The sequence below is a fragment of the Alligator sinensis genome, unplaced genomic scaffold, assembly GCF_000455745.1.
Source record: "Alligator sinensis unplaced genomic scaffold, ASM45574v1 scaffold267_1, whole genome shotgun sequence".
In the NCBI taxonomy this organism is placed as follows: Eukaryota; Metazoa; Chordata; order Crocodylia; family Alligatoridae; genus Alligator; species Alligator sinensis.
This window is the reverse complement of record NW_005842100.1, coordinates 1342580-1365989: the sequence shown is the minus strand read 5'-3', so window position 1 is coordinate 1365989 and position 23410 is coordinate 1342580. Positions and strand designations below refer to the sequence as shown.

At 41.3% G+C, this 23410-nt stretch overlaps 1 protein-coding gene across 6 annotated transcripts in view; it reads left to right on the top strand.

Annotated features, from left to right (window-relative positions):
• The window catches only part of NUAK1 (NUAK family kinase 1), a 65206-nt gene that overhangs the window by 11227 nt on the left and 30569 nt on the right, over positions 1 to 23410 (top strand). For 4 of the 6 annotated variants that reach the window (XM_025204877.1, XM_025204875.1, XM_025204876.1 and 1 more), the window contains exons 2-3: positions 15291 to 15420; positions 18610 to 18730. In XM_025204877.1, coding sequence (XP_025060662.1) covers positions 15412 to 15420; positions 18610 to 18730 — 130 coding nt within the window. In that variant the 5' untranslated portion in view covers positions 15291 to 15411. The remainder of the gene's footprint in view (positions 1 to 15290; positions 15421 to 18609; positions 18731 to 23410) is intronic. The other 2 variants (XM_025204878.1, XM_025204879.1) reach the window with 1 other exon arrangement.

The window sequence follows — 23410 nt, the reverse complement described above, 5'->3', positions numbered from 1 at the left end:
TGTTGTCTGAATTTCTGGTTGCAACTTAATGTAATTTTTATACCAATCACTTTGAGTACAAAGCAGGCAGTTCTTAAATCATGTTAGTAAACTAATATATATTATTAATATTTGTAATATCCTGGCTTTCAGAAGGCATATAACATTTGCTACTAGTTTTGATGGTTCACACAAGATATCAACCCTTAAAACTGTCACTGGTCCAGGATTTGATATGAGACTTGCTCAAAAGTGATTTTCAGGCTCTGTTCTTAAACACACGGAGGAAAACCATATTTTTATAGGCTGTTCCTTTTATTTAAATGAAAAGGCAGCTGTAGGAAAAGTGTTGTACAGGATTGGAATGTTAAGAGTAGTCCTAGTGGAATAAGAATAGCTAGCTACTCTAGGGTGAACTCAACGCTGCAAAACAAATGTAGCTTTTTTCTGGGGTTAATAACTTATTTCATAGGTTCAGAGTCTATTCCCCCTGAAAATGATCACATGTTCACTTTACAGATGTATATACCTGACCAAAAACTTTAAAGCAAACTGTTATGGTTGCTTAGGTTAAATTCCACCAATTGGTGCATTAATCTAGCCAGCTACCTTTGAAATCTACACCCTATTACTCAGCTACACTCGTACTAGAATAGTTTTCTCTCCACAGTGCTGTTTTCCACTGCCCACCACATATTTTTGTTTACTTCCATGTCTCTTCCCATATCCCTTTTCAACTTTTCATGGTCTCCCTGCATGAGCCATTCACTACGTCCTCAACCCAATTGGTGTATTTGTATGATACACTGGGAAGTCAAAGAGGGCATGAAGTGAGATGTGAGAGAGCTTGAGGGCCTGTGGGATTCAGTAGGATCAGGAGAGTGACAAAGGACGTCGGGGAACCAGAGGGGAAGCAGACTGTGTGTTGTGTAGAGGGTAGCTGAAGAATTTGCTCTAATATTTCAGTATTAGAGCTGCGCCTTAAGTATTGGGGGTAGGATCCTCAAAAGTACCAGTCCCTTGGCACAGAGACAGTGGTTAATATATCTTTGGCTGAAAACGTAGAACATTCACTTGTTCTATCAAGAGTTAGTGTGCTAAATTTGGAAACTAAATTCAGTTATGAATATCTAAGCCAGGAGGGACTTTTGTTCTGCTTTAGGCAGACCTTGCAAAGCAGCCCTAGCTATAGAGTTGCTACCAATATATACACAATTTATTTCCCATGCTGAAAAGAGATTTAATCCCTACTACACCTTCCAATCTCAACACAATCCTAGTGCTAGATGTGATAGGGTGCCTCTGTAATGTTCACTTTATTTGAAAATTATTGGTTTGGTTTGAAAACAAGTGTGAATAGTGCTCTTGAGTTACCTATTACACAGCTTAGCAATGGGGGCTGGATAAAAATACCACTGTCCCATGATCATTCTCTTTATATTCAGCAAATGTTGCTTTTAATTAAGAACAGTGTTTTGAGTTTTTTTCTATTTATCACTGATACATATGGTTAAATCAGCATCTGAGCAAAAGTTTAATGAAGAACATGGCAGGTTTTTGTTTGTTTTTTTAAACCTCACTGTCATGTAGTTTTGGGATTTCCAGGCGGGGTGGGGAGGGGTGGAGTTTGGTACTCTGGAGAGGTAAAAACTCAGTAATTTTTGGTTCTATAGCGAAGCTTAATTGTGTTTGTCACAAAAAGTGAAATGAGTGGATTATCAAATAACAGTCTTGAAATCTAGAATGCCTATATATATATATATATATATATATATATATAGTTACGCTTAAAACCAAGACGTATCTCATAATCACCTTAGCAGTGGTGTTTTGTGGTTTGCTGTTTCAAGTGGAACATTTTGGCATAGGAAAAAGTGACCATTGGGAGAACACTGAAGAGTGAAACCTCCCTGGTAGTTGAATGCTCAGCAGGGGAAAAGGTTTCCCCAAAGCTGTACTCCCTGGTGTTTGAAATGATTACATACCAGTATGAAATATTATAGCCCATAAAAATACCAGCTAAAACACAGTACTACTGCCTGACCACAAGAGTATTTAAGATACATTAGTAAGTGGGACATCTAGACCTATACCAGTTGGGTAAAAAAAATGTTGATAGCTCTATTGAGATAGCAGTTGATAACTAGGAATTTTTGTGTTTCACTTGACGTTTGCTTTTATGGCTCATTGGCCCACATCATTGGAGAGTGGGTTTTCCATGGCCTTAACTGAATTAGATAAAGGTGTACATGAGTGGCACTTACCTCACTCTCTCAGGCAGATAATTTTTTAACCAGGTCTGTACACAAGTTATAAGGTGATTGATTATCTGTTCCAATATGCTCAGCTGCTTCTTCCTTTACATAATTTGACTTTTCCTTGTTCATTTTCATTTAGTTTTTTTTGCGGCACTCCTTGCCCTAATATCTGAGTACTTCACAAACACTGATATTTCTCACAATATCACTGTGAGGGAGGAAGAATTATTTTCTCCATTTTACAGGAAAGAAAAGAGGCCTGCTTTATACTTAAAAGTTTTGTTGGCGTATCTGTGTTGGTTAGGAATATATGAAAAACTCACACCCCTGATGAACACCACTCTGCTGGCAAGAACTCTAGTATAGTTGCAGTTATATAAGCAAAAATGTCCTTTTGCTATTGTAGATTATTTTGTTTGAGAGAGTAGTATAAAATTTGCCAGCAAATAAAACTCTGCCAGTTTAAGATGAATGTCCATTAGGGGACATTTTCCTATTTGCTAGTATTATTATATTGATAAAAACCTTTCTAGTGTAGACAAGACTTCAAGTACTAATAGTTTTATATCAGGGTTTTCCAGCTTGGGAGCAGCTAGGGACCAAATGCCCTCGAGCCCTCCTAGGCTACAGGCTCCCTAGTCTCTCCAGACTATACCTTGCCCAACCTCCAGGGCTGCGAGGAGGAAACAGAAGCTGGATGCAGGAGGACAAGTTCAGAGACCCCAACAGCAGCAGCAGGAGAGTGATGGAGGAAGTGCACCTGGACCAGGAGCCTGGGGACTTTAACCCTTGCAAGTGGCTTTCAGCTCATGGTCCACTAGTTGGACATCTATCATTCAAATGACTTAGCTAAGGTCACACAGGAAGTCTGTTGCATAACAGAACCCAAATCTCTCACCATTTCTTGCCTTTCTCTCTTTGATTATATGTGGTAGCTTCATGTATCTTAGGGGAAAAAAGCCCATCACTTTCTTTGTGACCAGTAAAGTGAGTGTATCCCTTTGAGATTATGGTTATATTCCCATGAGTGATGGAGATGTCATCGTTTTTCTGCCCACATAATGTAGCCTCGTGTTCATGTCCATACTCTTCCTCATGTCAGGTCAAGTACTTAAGGCTTAGAATGAACAAGGGACTTCCACTGAATTCTGCAATATATTGGCAGCCAAGAAGCCTGCTGTTCTTCTTTTCCAGCAATAATTTTATTCCAAGTATAGTCTGACAATTTTCTATACATCTCTTTATTTCAGTGAAATAAATATATTCTCATGGTTCATCCTGTCTGGCATTTCATTATGAAAATGTATTCTAACAGGACTTATGAAATGCTTCATTGTGGAGTTCATATTACTGTAGAGAAATTCATTAGGGAGAAGAATTTCATGACGTACTCTAACCTTGCCCTTTCCAGCCTTCCTAAGATGAAAAGAAAAACTGGAGCTTTGAGTGTTACTGATTATCATTATTGGATATCATTATTCACTCTCCAAGTGCAAAACAGAAAATCACATTCCTTGTGATGCCTTTGGACAAAATGCTACCCTCAGTTATATTACTATCACTGTAAATAGAAGAGCAAGATTTGGCCCTTTATTTTAATTGAAGTATTTGCTTAACACAGGCAAGAACTAAACAACACACTTGAAAATGATCTGTACAATTGTCTGTAGAGCAGAATTTGTGTTTTATGAACTGGCAGATCATAAAGGCAGCATAAATCATGTAAAGCAGTCTCATTTACTTTTCTCTTTTTTGCAGATGGGGCTCACAGAGTAGAATTGCAGTCAAATGTCTGCTTCAGGATATTTTAGTTGAACTGTACAAGTCCATTAAACAAATGTAATCGCTTTTTGGAAAGAAGTGCTATATGTTTGAAACCAAATGTTTTACATAGAGAACATCTGGGTAGTTCTCAGTTTATATGTACAGCACATCAGACAGCAGCCTTAGTAAGCTCAGCTGGGAGGCTGCCTGGGATGTGGTTGTAGGATATGACAGTTCAGTTGTTATAAGAAATAATTTGTATGAAGTATTGCCATAAACCAAATGTTTGGCACAAATAGCTGGGTCTTTATTTCACTCTACACCCAAATTCTTTTCATTGTCTGCCCAACAAAACCCACTATGACACTTTAACAGCTTATTATATAAGCTAAATTCAGTGTTGGCACATTCTGAGTTGTGGCACACACATGAAAGCACACTTCAGAAAATAGTCACACTAAAAGAAGAGCTCAGATTGCTTCATTTTGAGCAAGAAAACTGTTAATCTCTGTCATGGATTATCTGATGCATTTGTGATATTAATACAGTGCTTGCAGGCATTAATGAGTGGGTGAACTGGGAAAGATCAGTAACTTGGTGGTAGTCATGTGTATTCTTGTTTTGAGGAATGTAAAAATACAAAACCAGAAAAACACATGCAGTTAATATAACACACAGGTTCATCAAGCACTAATAAAATAACTTTTGTTCCTGGAGTCAGTCAGTCAAATGTAATGAATTTGGGTTTATTTCAGCTAAATTGCAGTTAATGCAGGTAGGCCTAGGAAATACAGCTGGTAATCTAGGTAGAAGATGTTGAAACATTTAATTTTAAGTGTTACAATTAAGTTACTTCTACCTTTTAGTGGAGGAATGCGTGGCTCAAATGAGATGAAAGTTGTTGTTAAGTTCCAGACTACCTAATGGAGCCTCCCCTTTCCGGGTAGTTTAAGCAAAAAGTTAAATTAAGTGGGTTAGGCAGTCTTTTCTCATTCCCTCGTGAAGAGCAATTCACATTGCACAACACCACTTAAATAGTTCTACGCAGTATGACATGATTTGTGGTATTTGCTGAGATGAAATTCTGGACAGAGTAGCTTGTGAGGGAATTGTTCTTTACTCTGGGGGATGTGGTACATCCAAGTCTTTGTTAAGGTCACTGGCAGGGTGAGGTGGGAAGTTTGTATTGCTGCTGTTGCTCTACCTAACTTCTCACATTTTGGCAAAGGGAGCCCAGAAATTCAAGTACTGATACTGCTTTGTTCACTTGACCTTGGCCAAAGTGAATGCCAAAAAATAGAGCTGTGTACATGAGCTGGAAGGAGGGGGCTTCAGTCCTAGAGATTATACAGTCTGAGTGGGTTCTTTGCCAGAAACCTTTTACTTGTTCCTTCATTGTGGAATTCCGAGTTGACTTTTTTCAGACCTAATTCTCTCCAAACTGCTTATAATAATTGTCTTGATTGCTGAATTAATTATAGAGCAAGGAGAACAGGTATCCTTCTCTGATGCTGCAGGATCATGTGAAAGGACAATTAATTCTTCAGCCTGCCATACCTCAGTCAATTCTAGACCCCCCTGGCCTTAGGGAGCAAAAATATGCTTGTTTCTGTATTACAGTATCTAATGAACCATTAGGGTATCCTCTGTAATTTTCTTTTGATAAACAGCAAGGAGTAGCTGCAGGTTTCTCTACCTTCAGGAATACTGACATTTCCTAGAAATGAAAGATGAATGGGAAGAATGCAAGCAGAGTACTTTTCTCTCTGCATATCAATTCTACCAGATTTTGTAATAAATTTCAAGATTCTGTTACTAAAGAGGGCAATTAAATTGATACTGTTTGAGCTGTACAATATGATACTAAAGCAGAAGCTGTTATGAGTACAAGAGAGGAAAGTTTAATATTACAGTGATCTGTAGGCCCGAGAGCAAGCAAAATCAACTGGTGAGATGTAAACTTTCACAGTTGCCAATACTTGAAAATATTTTCCAGGAGCCGTTCTCCAAATAGGATGAGGGACTAGTTTATTAGCCCCCCGCTACAAGATTCTGTTTTCATTCTGGTTTATTTTAGATTATTTTAGAAAATATATCTTAGTCCTAATGTCTTTTGAGCCTTGTGTGATAAACAGGGTACTCTCTTTCCATTTATATGCTTTTGCGTACCATGTGCCATGTTTTCTGCACCATACATGACCCTTATAACTTAGCATGCCCCCAGTGGTCATTGGAAAGCACTAACCCTAAACCCCATCTTTGAAATCCATGCTCATCCAAAATCCCCTTTGATTTAACTAACATTTTTAATTGCTCAAGGAATGTAGGTAGGGGTTCAGATTAGCACAGCCCTATCCAGGAATATGGATTCTCTAAAAAGAAAATTCAAAAACAATTCTTTTTGCTTTGTGGGTCGCAGGCTGGAAAGAGACTTTCTCTTCCCTTTTAATTAGCCTGTTTGTAAGGACTACATTGTGAAAGGAATAAAACAAAATGAATGCAAAACCCAGGAAAAGCAGGGTAAAAACAAATGCAGGAGCACATGAAAACCTCTGCAATTACATTTTAAAATGACTTATCACTAGTGATAGGAGAAAACAAATATAGGTCTGTGATTTTCTGAGCACTAACAAGTTCTGGGGCTTCTTTAAATTCACAGAAGTCCCAAACAATAGCCTTTGGTTCATCACCTTCTCAGACCCCTCTGCCTGTTGTAGTGGCTTTATGGAGGGTGGCAGGTCCCCTCTTTTGCACTAGCAGTGTGGCCAATATGCCTGTTTCCCTTTCTCCACTATCTTTGGGGGAGACCAGTGGACCTGTTCCCTCACTGGTATCTTCAAGGAGTATTGTCTTCCTTTCACTGTGTCTGACCAGCTTCCACTGAATTAAGTAAAGAAACTGAGTGACTTCAGTGGGTGCTGGGTCGTGACTGTTTAGCAGGATGGTTTTTCCCTCCATGTTCATTTTGATACATCTTTCTTTGGCAGATTACTCTTCAGTTTCAACTCTCTTATATGAAGAGAGACATTGGTATCATCATTGAGCTGTCAGTACAGTGGACCTTGTTAGCATGATAAAATTTAATGATCTTAGTGGCAATATACATTGTGCGTGCGTGTGTGTGCATATATACAGACACATACATACATATGTACATGAGAGAGAATAAGGAGAAGGTTTTCCTTCATGTAAGCAGAATTCTACTTGTTGATCTGCACCACCACCACTTAGATCTGCCTTTTGATATGAAAATGTACCTGTGGGTTCTTGCAAAATGCTGGCTAATTGTAAGATAGAGTTTAAACAGCAAGGACTGGCACATGATATGTTTATAATAAGTTTTCCTCCTTAGCACATGTGCTGAATGGTGTGGTGCTGTATTTGGAAGCTGATGATCAATAATGATTGCACAAATATAACCTTATTTAAACTATGATATAAACAGACACAAAAATGGATGCTACAAGTTTTTTTCCTACTTATAAGTAAAGCCAGCTTTTTTTCTTTTTGGTTCCAATAAAATTGTAACCTGGAAGGAAAGGAGTTAGACTGTGGAATCCCAGTTTGATGTAGCATTTGGCTTCAGTAAATGGAAGCCAGAAATAAACATCTGCTTGGCAACTTCCACAAAGTTAAATATAAATGCAGTTTCTATTCTTTTCAGTGAATTCGGCATTCAGTATTGGTTAATATCTATTCAAAAGTAATGACTCCATAGTTAAGGTTATAGTGCTGGTTTTTTTTAACATTGTATTATAATATGTATTATCTAGTGTTTTCTTGGGATATAAAAAAAAAAAATCTATATAAAATTTCTCATGTCCCCAGAGGTGAACTTTGTAAGTTTAAAGGTAGTTAAGTAGGATGTTTTTGAACATAGAGAATTGGGGAAATAAGTTGGTTATCACTTTTTAAAATTGTTCTGACATTTTTTTCCATTCACAACCCAGGAGGAACTTGATGTAAAACTTTAAACTGTGTTTTTTAACTAGTCTTCCCACAGAAATAGAGCATAAGACTGTTTTAATCAGGCATGAGTACCAAAATTTTAGGTAGGAGGAGTTGCAGTTTTTTAATGTTCTTGTGACAGGTCTGGGTGACAGGTACAGGTTAATCTATTTAAGAGTTAAGCCTCTAGCCCTTTTTACTAGGAAGATAAACTTTGGAACTCACAGTTGCCAGCTGGCAGGATACTTGTTTTGAATTCTAGCTCTGTTACCTCACAACTTTGCACTTCCCTGCTTATGCAGGTGTAGACCAGGGGTGTCAAACATATGGCCCATGCAACATATCCAGCCTGCAGGGCCTAATGAGTTTTACCCCTTCTGATATAGGCTATGTTGGATCTCCGTAAGCAATGCCACTGAGAGAAAGTGGCAACTGTCCCTTTCCCATATCCCATACTGCCATTGCGTTCTATCATTCCTGTCTGAGGGGGACACAGTTTTTGAGAGTCAGAGTCATTGGCAGTCCTTCAGTTGGAGGATGACAGTTTTCTATTAAATAAGGAAGTCATCTATGAGTCTGTAGATGATTGAGGAGGCCAATCTGAGATCTGCATCTTTGAGTGTAGGTGTGGCAAATAATTCCAGAAGGAAGGAGTAGATCCTGGTGATGTCAGGTCACAATTTTTTCCCTTTGTCTCTCTTGTCTATCTCCCTCTGTAGTGAGGTGAGTTTGCTTGGAATGAGGGATGCCTTGTCATACATCATGGTACCATTGGGGATGATTCACGACTTCAGTCTCCTGGAATTGATGTTAATATTACATTCTTCAGATTGGCCTTCAAGGTGTCCTTGAATCTCTTCTTTTGCTGACCTCTAAAATGGTGAGCATCAGTAATTTGGGAGTATAGGATCTGTTTAGGGAGCCAAGTTTCTGGCATTCTTCTTATGACATGTCCTGTCCAACAGAGCTGGTCCTGTATAAACGTGGCTTCAATGGTTGGTGGTATTTTCTTGAGCCAAAATGTTCTTTCTTCTGTCCTTCTAGTTGATATGGAGAATTTGCCGAAGATATCCCAGATGGTAATGTTCCAAAGCTTTCGGGTATTTCTGGTATGATGTTCAAGTTTCACACCCCATACAACAGGGTAGGGGCCTGTTAGACAAGTAGTTTGGTTTGGGTCCTGATGTCATGATCATCAAAGACACAATTTTGGACATGTCCAATGTCAGCACTGGCTGATTTTGTCCAGTGTTGAATATCATCATTTATGTTTACTTTTTGGAACAGGTAGCTACCAAGGTAGGGGAAATGATCAACATTTTCTATCCACGGATTGCCCTCTAATTGTAATGTGTGGAGGAACTGCTGCTTGGTTTGGGGTGGGCTGGTAAAGTATCTTGGTTTTCATGAAGTTGTCTTTGAGTCCAAGCATTTCATGTGCTTCACAAAAAACATCAAGAGTGACTTGAAGCTCTTCAATTGAGGGAGCACACATGACAAAAACATCAGTGTATTGAAGATCAGTAACGGAGGTCTTGGGTTATCTTGGATATGGAACATAACTGGTTCATATTAAAAATATTCCTGTCCATGCAGTATTGGATTCTGATTCCAGATGGAAGTCTGTCAGCAATGAGATGTGGAATAGTTGTTATAGAGATGGAAAAGAGTGTTGGTGGAATCACACATGCTTGCTTGATTCCAGTTCTAATAGTGAAGGAGCACCCCCTGACTATTAGAATTGGGGTTAGGGAGGGATGTTTGGACCCCACCCCCTTCCACTTTTTGAGACCTATCTGATGCTGTGGATTTCAAGGAAACAGATGAAAAGTGACAGCTTCTGTGACTTCTATGGTCACCAAGGCAAACTTACTTCACCTGCTGATTGTGCAAGAGGAAAATGCTTTTGAATTTTCATTAGCATGCCTGTTCTAATGTAACTTTGTGAATAGGTTTTGGAAGATAACTTGTGTTGATCCAGTTTGAAAAACTGAATACTTCATACTTATTAACATTCATTAATATATATTAGGTCTTTCTTTCAAACATATGCACTACTATAACTTGGGGGCTTGTTATTGCTTAATAAACACCTTTCCTGGTGGAGGAGGTGGCTTTCACTAGGGTTATAATGTCCATCAATAGAAGTGATCATTTGGGGATATGCATACTTGTTCTCTACAAAATGTGAGAGATATCAAACAACATCTGGTTTAGGCTGGATCTGAACCAGTGCACATCTAGAAATGAAAGCATGTTTTTTTCATTGCCTTAGACCTTCAGTTCTTTCCCCTTTTACAAGTTTCTCTCTACAAAAAGACAAAAAAATAGTAAGTGAACCACCAACCCATATTTTAAATGTTCTTTGAAAGGAGTTCTAAGCCAAACCAGTTGCCTTTTACTTTTGAGGGTAAATTTGTCTTGAAATGGTCAGTGTAAGGTTGTCAGATCCAGTTGAAGATAATGAAAAGGCAAGGAAGAGTACCGTCTGCACATGAGAAAAAAATGAATTGTCCAGAGAATGTTGGTAGAGGATGCAGAGTAAACTTATGCCAAGCTTCATTTGTGCAGCACAGGACAACAGATACCAAACAGTGAGAGGATGTAAATTTTCCAGCAGACCATTAGTTTCTCAGGAAATACGCGCATAAATCCAGTTAACGTATATCATGGATGGGGAGAGCACCGAAGGGGAGGAAGGGTGTTGCACATGTACCTCCTGTCACCCACTTTGTGTATGTGCAGCATAAATCTCTTGGTCTGAATGCTTCTGCTACTCAGGAAACTTCGTTACACCACAGGCAGTTTCTTAGTTTGTGAATATAGGAGGCATTATTAAGAGAATGAAAATCTGCCTATGATTTATGAGTCACTAATTCCTTTTGCTGAATCACCACTAATATAATAATGACATTTACAGCCAGCAACATTTGGAAATGAAGAATTAAAACATAGATAAAAGCATCCTGGCTCTTTCAAAAGGCACAGGCAGGCACACACAGTATCAGTTTATGCAAACACCATTTTGATTTGACATTTATCATCTAGATCCAGAACTTTCAGTGCCTGAGTGGAAGAATGAGTTTCCCTTCAGGCAGCAATACAGCAGCCATAAATCACCTTTAGTTTTAGGAAGCAATCTTTTTTATGTGACACATTGGGAAGTAGAGAACTAGAGGAGTTAGCTACAGATGGGGTGGGGGGTTTAAAATGTTTTTACCATACAGAATGAACTTGTTGGAAAAGGTACCTTGCCCTTTTCAGAGAGAAAACTTAAAGGTGCCTAAGTAGCCTCTGTTGGTATGATCCTGTTTGCCCTTCTACACTTGTTGATGCAGCTGCTTGCTCTTAAACAACAACATTCATCTTTGTAAATGTCCCCGTAATGACATGAAGAAACGTGAAAAAAATAGCAAAAGCACAGCAGCCTTGAGGTTTAAATCAGCAGGGATCCACTTGGTACGCATTGCCCCATTACTGTTTAGAGAGAAGTATTTAAGCAACTTCCTTGATTGTTGCATAGTTTGCCAGTCTACTAAACAATGGAGTTGGGTCGTTTATAAATAATTAAATAGGATTTTGCTGCATGACTGTCTCCCAAGGAGCATTGCCATGGAGATGATCTGGCTCATGGGATCTGAAAAGTAACAATTTCCAAGACAATGGTAGTGTGTTGGCTTTAACCTTCTCTGCACAGAGAAAAAGAACACTCAGAGACAGATCAGCTTGATGTTTAAGGCCGTATACTAATTTTACAGCACCTTGCAGTGCTCTTTTATCTGATTTTTCACTCAGTGCATGAAATTTTTTCTCTGTCTCTGTGGAAGTCTCTTGTAAAACTGTTTGCACTGTATATATTCAATATAACTTGGAATCAGATTGCCACTCTTGCATCTCAAGCTCACAAGCAGGACTGTGGTCCTGTCATCCCTTTATAAGCTAATGCCTACAGGGGGTTCTTAGGGAGGAAATCAATGCCATTAGGATGTTCTTGTGGATTTCTTTCCTCATTGCTTGCCTCTTTCAGATGGAATAGTTCTCCCCCTACCCTAAAACTTGGCAGATCCCAGATGACTTATATACAGCTCTCTTGATCCCTGGCAATAGAGCTCCAGTGAAACTGCACTGGCAGGGACACCCTTGGGACTTCCCAGTTTCACAGCTCTGTTTCCCCTTCTCTTCAGTTCTTCAGAGGGGAGATGATATGTAGGTCAAGAGCCACAAGTAGATACCTTTACAAAAAATACAATATAGTCCCAGGCTTTATTTTTCCTGCCTAAGTTCCATAGGAGGAGGAACAATATGTTCTTCCCCTGACCATCACCTCACATACTATACACATCTGCCTTTTTTCCTGGCTTGCCAATTACTGCCACCCTTTCTGCATAGACCTTACCTCCCACCATTGTGAAATCTTGACCTATACACATCACACTCTTCTTCCCACCTGGGATTCTGGGGGACTGAAAACATCTCTGAAACTAGCTGGACCCACTCACTTCCCGTCACAGGATGGAGAGATCTCTTCTGTTCACAGCTCTGGGGAAATACAGGTCTCTGTATATTTCACACTTCCTCCTCCTTCCTTTGAACAAAAGCTTTAAATAACTTCATTAAAATGCATTTTTAACATATTTCCTAATACAAGTATTCAATCTCCCTCCTTCAGGAGATTGCATTCTCTCCCAGTGTCACTTCCCCTGCACTCCAGAATGCTGTTGCAGTAACAGATTGGAATTCGAGGCAGACTAGAACTGGTATGCCTAAGAGCTTGAACCAACCTAAAATTCACTGCCCCCACAGGAAAGGAAGAGACTGTGGAGGTAGGGGGAATGGGCAGAGACTGAGGAGCAAGGGGGAAGAAGCAAAGACTAGGAGAAGTTTGGGGGAAGGGGCAAAGGCTGTGCAAAACTGGGAGTGTGCAGGTGGCAGGGGGGGCAGGAAGGCTGCAGCGGAGTGGGCAGGGCAGAGGGCAAGGGGGCCACCTGACCCCCTCCCTTAGCCATTGTTTTCCCTGCTGTAGCAATCCGGGTAGGGAGGGGTGGTAGGATTCAAGACAACCCTCCAGTACTTAGATTCTATACCTGGAAGATTATAAAGGATTTATAAATTTCCATCTATAGAATCTAATTACTGGGGGGGGGGGTCATCTTGTATTCAAGGTTATCTTATATTTGAGCAAATACAGTAATTTGCTTATCAGACAAGCTGAAGCTATGGTATATAGAAAGTGCTGGAGGAGGCTTTATGAGAGAGGTCTGACTAGATCAGTGGTGCTCAACCTTTTTCCCTGGGGAGCCAAATGGACAGTGCCTGGTCAGCCTGCGTACTCGATCCAACTGGTGGTCCCAATCCAGTACCTGGGACAGGCATAGCAGGTGCCATCCAGCAACAGAGGAGGGCAGGAGGCAACCCAGCCCTGCAGGGGAAGGGGGCTTGACCCAGCCTTGCGGGAGGAGCAAGGGGGCATGGATCCATCTAGTCGGGGGAAGAGGGTGTGGCCCATCCCCTACTGGCCCTGGAGCAGGTAAGGGGGATATGGCCCAACCTGGCGGTGGGGGGAGGCGGTGTGGTCCAGCCCCAAACTGGCCCTGTTGAGGGGCAAGGAGGTATGGCCTGACCCTGATACAGCTGCGGCAGGAGGGGCATGGCTCAGCCCTACAGGGGAAAGGGCATGGCCCTAACTGACCTCGTGGGGCTTAGAGTTTGGGAATTTGGCAGGGGGGAGGGAGACAATGTTAATGGCCACTGCTCCCCTATTGCCAAATTTCCCAACCTGTGGGGAGCTTCGTGGGCCAGATTTGATGGCTCCATGGGTCATATTTGGCCCTCAGGCTAGAGGTAGAGCACCCCTGGACTAGATGATCATAAAGTTTATGTATTGCCTTAAAATCAATGACTGTGTGCAATAGGGCAAATTCTGCCTTTGTTCAGATGCATGCATCCTCAGGTAGAATATGGTGCGTTACCATTAATAATCAGAAAGAAACAATTAAAAAACCCATTCATTCTTTGATGAAAGCATAGCTTTATTATTCAAGATGAAGTCTGGGATTTTCTCCATATTCATACCTCTCAATGAAATGATGTAGGCAAGATTATACGCACAGAGATGCAATTGGGTACTGAATGTGTGTCCAGGAGGTAGATGCTGACTGATTCCCTGTGCTCTTTGCCAAATGTTCATAGTCCATAATATTTTACTGAGCATAATGCTCTTACGTCTTTAAAGGAAAATTCCAACTACAGTATTTTGCTTTTGCCCAGCACTCTGGAAGCTCATAAAAGAAGAGAAACATTTCTCATGGAGGTAGTACTGAATGTACAGAAAGCTTTATAACTGTCATGATCTTTGAAATATTTATAACTCAATACAAATTATTTGTACCAAACAAAAGCAAGAAAACATGAAATGTGTTGGAAAATGTTGTCCAGAGCTGTGTGTTTCTTCAGGTCTGAAGAATAAGTATATATATTCTTTCCAGGAAAAGGAGATAGGTAATTTATTGAAGCCCTGAAAAAGCATTAGCTTACTTCTCACATCTCTGCCCAGGCAGATCTACCAGCCAGCCCATGAAGGGGTGAAACTATGGCTCCATCGCCTCTTTGCCTGCCTGGTTATTAAAAGGGGAATAATGGCTGCTTTGTGGACCCACTGCCATAATGTGATCAGTCTTAACACAGCAGCACAGGAAGGTGAAGTTGAAAGGACATTATTGCCTTGCATGGCTGCATGAGGGTTAGTGATGATCTGACCCTGTGTGTTCATAACTTCATAGATTGAAAACTTCATTTCCAAATCCATTTCCCCCAGATTGGTAAACTGAGTGAGGGTATCTGGGGTTTTCTTTTAGACAGCCACAGTGCATAAGTTGATACTTTAGTGTTATTCTCTTATGCACATCTTTTCTTAGTTTTTCAATGAACTTAGTCTTTCTGAAAAGTTCAGGATTTCAGGGTCATTATGTGCAGTGTCTTGTTTTAGTCTCACATATCAGATTTTGACAAAAGGAGCTTACAGTACCTCTAACGTTAAAAGCATACACCTACTTTAGGAATGACTCTTTGTTTCCTGAACACATTTTTGAATAAAATAAATTTCATAAACATAAAATCCATTAGCAGAATTTTGGAGAGAGGCTCATTTTACTTTTTGATGCCATAATGCAGGGATCTTGTTTTGTTAATTGAGACTAAAACAGGGCAATGTACAATAATTTTCTAAAATGTGAGCAGAGCACTTAGAAAAAAACAGAACACATTTAAAATGAAAAAATTCAAACACAAAAAAACTGAAAATCTTCAGGCCAGATTCTCATTTGTGTTGCTCTTTCAAACTAGTGGACCTGCTCCAGGTACCTGGGCTGACCTACTCTGTGAATCTGATGCTGATGAGGTGCCTGACCCCCAGGTTTTTGACGCTGAAGTCTCCTTTATATCTACAGAAGAAACCCCAACATGGATGGATGTTGTGAGGATTAACTAGATAACATTTGTACAATGCGTTGAATTTCTAAAGTACCCAGGAAATGCTAAGCAACATTATTATTATTAAGCATGAGTATACAGATTCTTCCTCTGTCGCTTGCACTGAATAGTACCATACTACATATACAGACTACTAATGGATAGTACTGATACCTTTTTTCACATCTACTATCCAACAAGCTATTGCTACATTAAAGAGTGATAGAATATGACCCAACATCTGGCTAAGTATTCTGGGTCAGAACTTCAGCTGATCTAAAATGTCACATCTCTGTTGATTTCAATAGAACTATGCCAGTTTACACCAGCTGACTATCACTGTCTGTCTCTGTCACTTTAGACATGTATATTTACGCGTACAGTTAATGTGACACAATAAACTCCAGAGCCATAGTGCTTTGCACAACTAATGAACCCTAAAAAATGTTTTCAAGAGACATTTTTTCCCTCAAATTGTAGTGAAATTCTTGCCTTTAGATAGAAGCTTCCAGTCAATTTCATAAAGTCAGGATTTTACCTCTGGAATTTAATCTAATGTCTTACATATACCAGGTACAATTTTTAAGAGAACCCATTAGCCTTGATTTCAAAATTAACTTGAGTACTTAGTAGTGAAAGTGATTTTCAATAACACTGAGGCTCTCAGGCGTCTAAATCATTTTTGAAAATGGGACTGGCCTTTCTAAGTCACATAGGTGCAACACGTTTTGCTGTATTAAAAGGCAGATGTCTACAAGACAGCTGTCATTTAAATCACTCGTGCGTATTTAAAAAGTACACATTTTCATGTATTATATTTTTTCCATAGAAGGTCCCGATAGGAAAATTAGCTCCATAACTCATGTGTCAATTATGGAGTCAGAATACTGGCAGACTGTCATGCGCTCCTGCATGCTATTATTCCCTTACTGACCCTGGATGTTGAAGAATTTGCTCCCTGTATGTTTGACGATAAAGTCCTGAAATTCTTCTGACAGCCAAGTGCAAGGCTGCCTTATAAGAAAAACCATATTTTTTATCTATGTCTGAATATCCTTCTTGCAAGAGTGCATGTGCTGCTCCAAGAACCACTCACACTTCCTTACATTCAGGTCATACTGCAGCCTGTCCCAAAGCAGGCAAATAAAGAGGGAGCAAAGTCAGGCTTTGCCTGCTGGTATGAGCTACTTTAACCATCTCATTGGAATAATTTAAATTTGTCCCACTCACTCTTCTGATAGAGACTTACTCTTTTCACCTTCACTAGTTATGTATGGGTCCAGCATTACTGGTGTACTGTTATTTTTAAGCCTCTGTCCCAAGCTTTTGTGTTATGAAGCTTTTTGATGCCTTTTTAACCTGCCATTCTTTCCAGCTCAGTTCCATTCTGTTGTACATTCAGGCGTTGGATCAAGAGAGCGTATATTCACAAGCTTGACTTCAAGCTATTGCTTAAGTCCCATGGACTTTGGTGGCCTGTAGGCACATGATTAAGGGTTTTGTTGATTAGGGATACTTTCCTGAATTGAGGACTTTGCAAAAAACAAAACAAGCAAACAAACAAAAACCAACCCTGATTCTTTAACTCATGCTCATACTGTTCATTTTAATACTATTTTAAGTTTCCCCCAGTATTCTGTAACATAATTTAAAGGACACCAGTAGTTCCAGTTAGCAATTATTGATGCAGCAATGAAGTAGTTTGGGGGTTTTTTCCTGACAGGACCAAAGACTATTTATTGACAAGGCCAAGTGTCTTCTCAGGAAAGTTCCATATGATAAGTTAGCAGAATGACAAAAGCATTATTTACTCTCCTTCACAGGTCAGAGTTAAGGTCACTGGAGGGCACTGTAGAATAATGAAGTTTGACCAAAGATTCATCTTTGACCCAAAACTAGTTGATAATTTATTCCTTGCACTCTGACTTGAAGGGCACGTCTACATGTCGCCCCATATCACCTAGCAGTGTGCTACGTTGCCCTACAGTGGCTACAGCAATGTAGCAATCACATGGGTTTACACGTGATCAGCAGCTATGTTGCCATAGTGGTGCGCTCCCCGATTTTAGTGCACCGCTACAGCAACGTAGCGGCAAAATGTAACCATGCACTGTGCGCATGGCGTAGTATAGGCAGTTACTGCACTGTGCTTTAGTACTTCCAAAAGTGTAGATTTTGGACATGTAGACACTCCCTCCCAAAAAGAAAAAGAAACCCAGACAGCTTTGGGGTAGATATCTGTGACAGAAAAGCCAGCACTGCCATTTGCTGTCATTCAGAATATACATTTCCCCCTCCATTAAGTTCTCCCCATTGCACTTTTTCATATATAGTATGATCTGACCTCAGCGATTATTTATGAGCTTGTTCATATAAGCCCTTTCTTTCACAGGCAACACACACACTCATAAGGGCTTTTAGAATCTGAATTTATATTGCAGGTTCAGCTATAGCTTCCTTTGTTCCCACCCTGCTTCTTGGAAAGATACCCAGTCACATGATGTGCTTGTAAAAGGTGGCTGATTGAGGAAGGATGCAGGAAGAATATGGTTTTGGAGTGATTGCAGAAGTGCTGTATAGGACATGAAAGTGCAGGGTTTATACAAGAATGATTTTCAAGGCAGTGGTTCAAATAGCAAAGGTTTTTTTCCATTCTTAGCTAAGGCAAAGCTCCTGGCTATTCTACAGTACCATAAAACAACTTTATTAATTCAGTGCTTGAATTTAAATAGTCCAATAATAATTTGTTACTGGCACCCTGGAAATTCATGATTTTTCTTTGCAAAAGAGATAAGATTTCTGTTTGGAATCAGCTAAAGCTTCTGTGTGAGATTGTCAAAAGCAATCAGCTCTGACCAAACTCTGCTTCTGTAGAAGACAATGGAGAATGTTACCATTTTCTTTAGCTAGAGCAGATTTAGGTCAATGTAGAATGCTTTTGAAAATCCCACCCTTGTTGCAGGATAAAGGCTTATGAAGATCTCAGAACTTAATGTCATTCATTGCTGTGTTGAGAACAAGTTTGTTATGATGAAATGAGAGACAGGGTGTGGGGTATGTATTTTAAGTTTTGTTTGGGTCATTTCACACACTGCCAACATCTGACATCTGTATTTATTTTCTGAATTCTCCTTAATGGATTATTTGCATCTGTTCAGTTCCAAGAGTAATGTTTGATTTCCTGCATTTATAGGTTGCAATAAAATCCATTCGTAAGGACAAAATTAAGGATGAACAAGATATGGTTCACATCAGGCGGGAGATTGAGATCATGTCATCCCTCAGCCACCCCCATATCATCACTATATATGAAGGTTAGTGACTGGAGTTCTTTTCACTGTCTGTGTTATTTTGTTATTTCAGACCTACTCTTCATGGTCTTTTAGGTGATGGATAAATTCCCCTTAACCTCGTAGTAGAGAAATTGTTTCATGCATCATCTTCTCTCCAAATCACGCTCCCCTTTGCAAATATGCAACACCTCTTTAGCCAGTACAGTAATTCCTTGTGGGGTGGGAGTTGTATATAAGTGGCCGAAATGCTATGTTTGTATGTATGACAGAGAGAGAGACAGAGAGAGAGAGAGAAGGGAAATGTTGCTAATATACCATCCCATCTCCCTGTTCCCACCAAAAAATTAAAAAATTCTCCCCCACACAAGTTCATGGTCCCCTCCCAGCAAAAACATAGTAAATCCCAAACCATTTTTTATGCTGACTCGCTAGGACCGAAACTGAGTAGTCTTGTCTAGTTGAGCCCTAGTTCCTTCTTTGCATACCAAGTCCTCTTTCTGAGATTCTCCTCTTGCCCCATGGCATCTTTGTCCCTTGAATCAAAGCCCTTGTTTGTTGGCCCATACAGTACTCTAGTCTCTGCATCATCTGCTCTAATCTACTCAACTGGCTTGTTACTCCAGTATCCCAGCCCAATTCTTTCCTCCTGCCAGCAACCTAATTATTTTCCCTCTATTACATGTCAGTGGGCACACATCTACACAAGACATTTACTGTGGAGCTAACTATTAGCTGTGCAGTAAAGTTTTAACATCTGTATGTGTGACCCTATTAGGCTACAGGAAACTAATTAACTCTACCTGAAGTTAGTACTTGTAAACAAAAGTACTCTCCTATGACACAGTTCTTTAGTGCGCAACAATGCACATGTAGACACTGACAGGGTTGGCTGGGACACAAGAGTGCTACAGTATGGGGGCTGCTTGCTGGCAGCAAGTCCCTCTGCAGTACGTTGAGCTGAGTTGGAGCAGCCGTGAAATCCCCTTCTCTTCCTCCTTCCTTTGGTAGGCTATCACATCCTGACCAGAACTGAGTACTTCAGGCAGTGTATGTGCTAAAAGTCACAGGTCATGCATCCTGCACACAAACCTTGACTAGAAAAAGAATCAGACAGAGGACCTGTAGAGAGTGATCCCCGGAGAATTTGAGGGAGCTGGGCACAAGAACTTTGCCCTGTTTACTCACTTTTTTTTTTCACATGCTCATCTGTAGAGGGGACAGCCTGCATTTGACCCTTTAATATTTACATATGCACAGAATATGTTAGGTGATGATAGGTATATGGCAATGCCATTGTGAGAGTCAATATGACTGATTAAAACAAGGTCTGGCTTGGAATAATGTTACAGTATCACATATTGAGTTATTCAAAAGCATGTTCTTTTACTTGAAAGGAGATGAATATCTGTCTTTTTATTGAATAAATTCGCAACAGCATCTGGGAACAGAAAAGGGGAGGGGTGCTGTGTCAGCATGTGGGTTGCAAATGGAACAAAAGTTATTCCTAATGTGTACTGGAACTAAAAAAATTAAGCACGCTACAATGCTTTGACCAAGTAGATGCTGAATTCTGTCCCCCAGCCTGCTTTAAATAATGCTACTGAGTTAAAACGTTGTACACTTAAAAAGAGAAAGAAAAAAGAGAGAGAGAACAAAACCCTTTAATAGCAAGACCTCCCTCATAACCCTTACCCCCTCAACTTTTTTGAGAAGAGCCCTTCCCACAGCTGAGCCAGTGTAATTTTGCACTACAGCAGTTGTACCCTCTCCCTCCCTCCCAGTAAAGCCGTATATGTCAAATGACATTGTTCCTCTCAGTAAGATCCTTGGCTGTTATTCTGTGGTGACTCATCAGCCAAAAGTGATGCATATCTACAGCTAGCTCAAAGTCAGCTTTCTTCTGATCTTTAGAGGGTTTCCAGGGCATTTTCCTTGTACTACTGTTTGCTTCCTTTTAAAACAGTCCCATAGGAAATAGCTACTCTGTTATTAAAACAAAATAATTATTTATAAACTAGAGCAGTCTGTCATGTACTGCTGTATTTAATTCATCTCCTGAAAAGATGTATGGTGGGATTTGGACTGATGTTGCAACTTTAGTCCATTGTAACACCAGCAGGAAGACACAGGGAGCAGAAATATAGCGTCACATCTTTCCAGGAAGCCAGAATAAATATTTTCTCTTAAAACCATTGCTGTAATGTGAGCACTGAAATGCAAGGTCCACCTGAGGATATATAGTCAAATGTGTCAGAGGAATAATGACATAATCCACAAGCACGTGGGCTAGGGACAGAAGTTGTGCATAAACCAGTTTAAGTGATCAGAAGCTGGTTTGAACTTGTAACAGAACAGAAGTTTTGTGCACATAAATCAGTTTCAAAATGGCCGCAATTAGTTTAAGATAGATCTGGTTGAATGTAGTAGCAGACTTAACTGATTTAGGACAAAGCGGTTTATGGACCTTTTGTCCCAGACCCCTTTCTGGTTCAAGTTAAATCACAGTCCCTCAGCATCCCAGGATGCTTTGCAGCCCTGGACTGGGCTGTGCTGTCTTCTGGAGCAGAACAGGGTTGGCCCCGCCCCTCCGTTCTCTAGCCAGAGCAGTGAAGGCTGGTTGACAAGGGGTGGGGATGGGAAACCCAGGTGGGGACACAGCCTAATCTGTCTGGCAGAGGCACAGCAGCCTTTGCCAGACTTTCTCACTGGGGTGTGGGACAGCAGGATCAGGCAGAGAGGGCTTAAACCCCCCTGCCTTCCCTCTCCCATCAGCATGGGATCCCAGCTGTTTGCAGTATAGCACAGCCTGGGACCCCCAAAGCCCTCCTCCCAACTTGGGGGCAATTCCACTGCGCCTTCCCAGTGCCAGGGTGGGGGGTTTCACTTGGAGCAGGCCAGGAGCAAAGGCCAGACTGGGGGAGGGATGGGAGGAAAACCAGCCCGAAGGCCATGTGGGAACATGCACAGAGCAGAGCACAGAGGGATTGCGGTGGTGGTGGCTCCATCCTGGATGTGAGCCCTGCTAAGCAAGGGACCCAGGCTGGGGGCAGGAGGGGCAGGGAAGGGGCTTGAGTGTGTGTCCATGCTAGCCCAACACTGAGCTGAGCTGAGCATGCAGCTGGGGGAGCAGCTTCTGGCCAGAGGCCCCTTCTACCTGCTGTAGAGCAACACCCAGGCCAGCCCTAGCCCTGGCCCCTGCAGCGGGACACATGGTGCGGGCTCGCATCAACAGCTCCTGGAGTTGTACAAGAGCACCAAGAAGCTGGACAGCATGATGCTGGAGGCCAAGCCAGGCCAGGTGCAGGTCCCAGGCTTTGCTGAGCCGTGAGCAGGGGGAAAAGCCGAGCAGGCACTGGCTGGGGTCCTGTGCTGGTGGGTTAACCCCCCTCCCCCTTCCTCCCCACTTTGTCTGAGCACTGTCTAGGCTGCTGGCTGGCCATGCCCCCTGCTTGCTCAGGGATAAGCCTGGCAAGGGTTATTTCCCCCTCCAGGCACACCCTGGCTGGGATCCCTGCAGGCCAGGGGTGGGGCTTTAAACCCCTCCCCAATCATACTCAGCAACCAAGGGAGGGCTTGATCTAGGGCCCCCTGGCTTCTAGCCTGAGCCACTGCAGACATGTGCCTGCGTTTCCTGAAGCAAAAGTGAATGTCTATTCATTTGTGTGTCGGTTCAGTCTACGCAGTTAGACTAACCTGCAAAGATTGAATCAATTCAGACTTGAGCTTTTTGAATGTGTGTACTTAGCCTTGAGGCACAGTTCAGCCAGGTATTTAAGCACATGCCTCACTTAAAAGCAGTTTCAATTAAGTGGATTACTCCCATGATTAAGGTCTGCAGGTCCTTGCTGAAGCAGGGTTTACATTCCAGTGATTCATGAAGTGAGGTACAGTAATGGTATTCTTCATTCTTTGCTTATTTATTCATTTTATTCTCTCTCTGTCTCTCTCACACACACATGCACACAAACACTTTCTTGCATACAATGTGCCCCAGAATAAAAGACACCTTATTTTTGTAAGGTAGAATGAAGGAAAAATGATCTTTCCTTGTAGGAAGTAACTGAGTAGCAGCAGCTAGGGAGTTTATTCTGTTCCCTGCATTGCAGACTTTTTTTCCCTTTTGCCCTCTAAGCAGAACTCCTATTACCACATTTCTCAGATAAAATATGCACCCCAACTAGCAGCAGCTGGCTTTGGGGAAAAAACAGTGCATTGTATGTGAGAAAATATGGCGTGCATGTGCGTGTGTGTGTGCGTGCGTGCGTGCGTACGTGTGTGTGTGTACATGCACATGCACGTGCAGGGCCAGATTGACACATAGGCAAACTAGGCACATGCCTAGGGCTCTAAGTGAGGAAGAGGCCCAGTTGTGCTTATTTTGCCATGGCAGTGCTGCTGCTGCGCCGCTGCAGTGCCGCCCAGCTCCTTTTCCCTTCTAGGGCTGCACGCTGCAGCTCCAGGCTGTGGCGGTGGCTGCTGCTGCTGCTTCCCTATGCAAAGCAGCTAGGTCCATAGTATGTTTGCCTAGGGCCCACTAAGAGTTAATCCAGCTGCACGCACATGCGCAAGTGCATGTGCATGTGTGTGTGTATTTTTCTGCTATGGTCATTCAAGGATGAGTAAGTCAGCGCAGCCAGCATGCTCCCCTAACATCCGCAGTTCTATGTATAGGGCTGCATGGTGTCTGCTTAAAATGCTTAC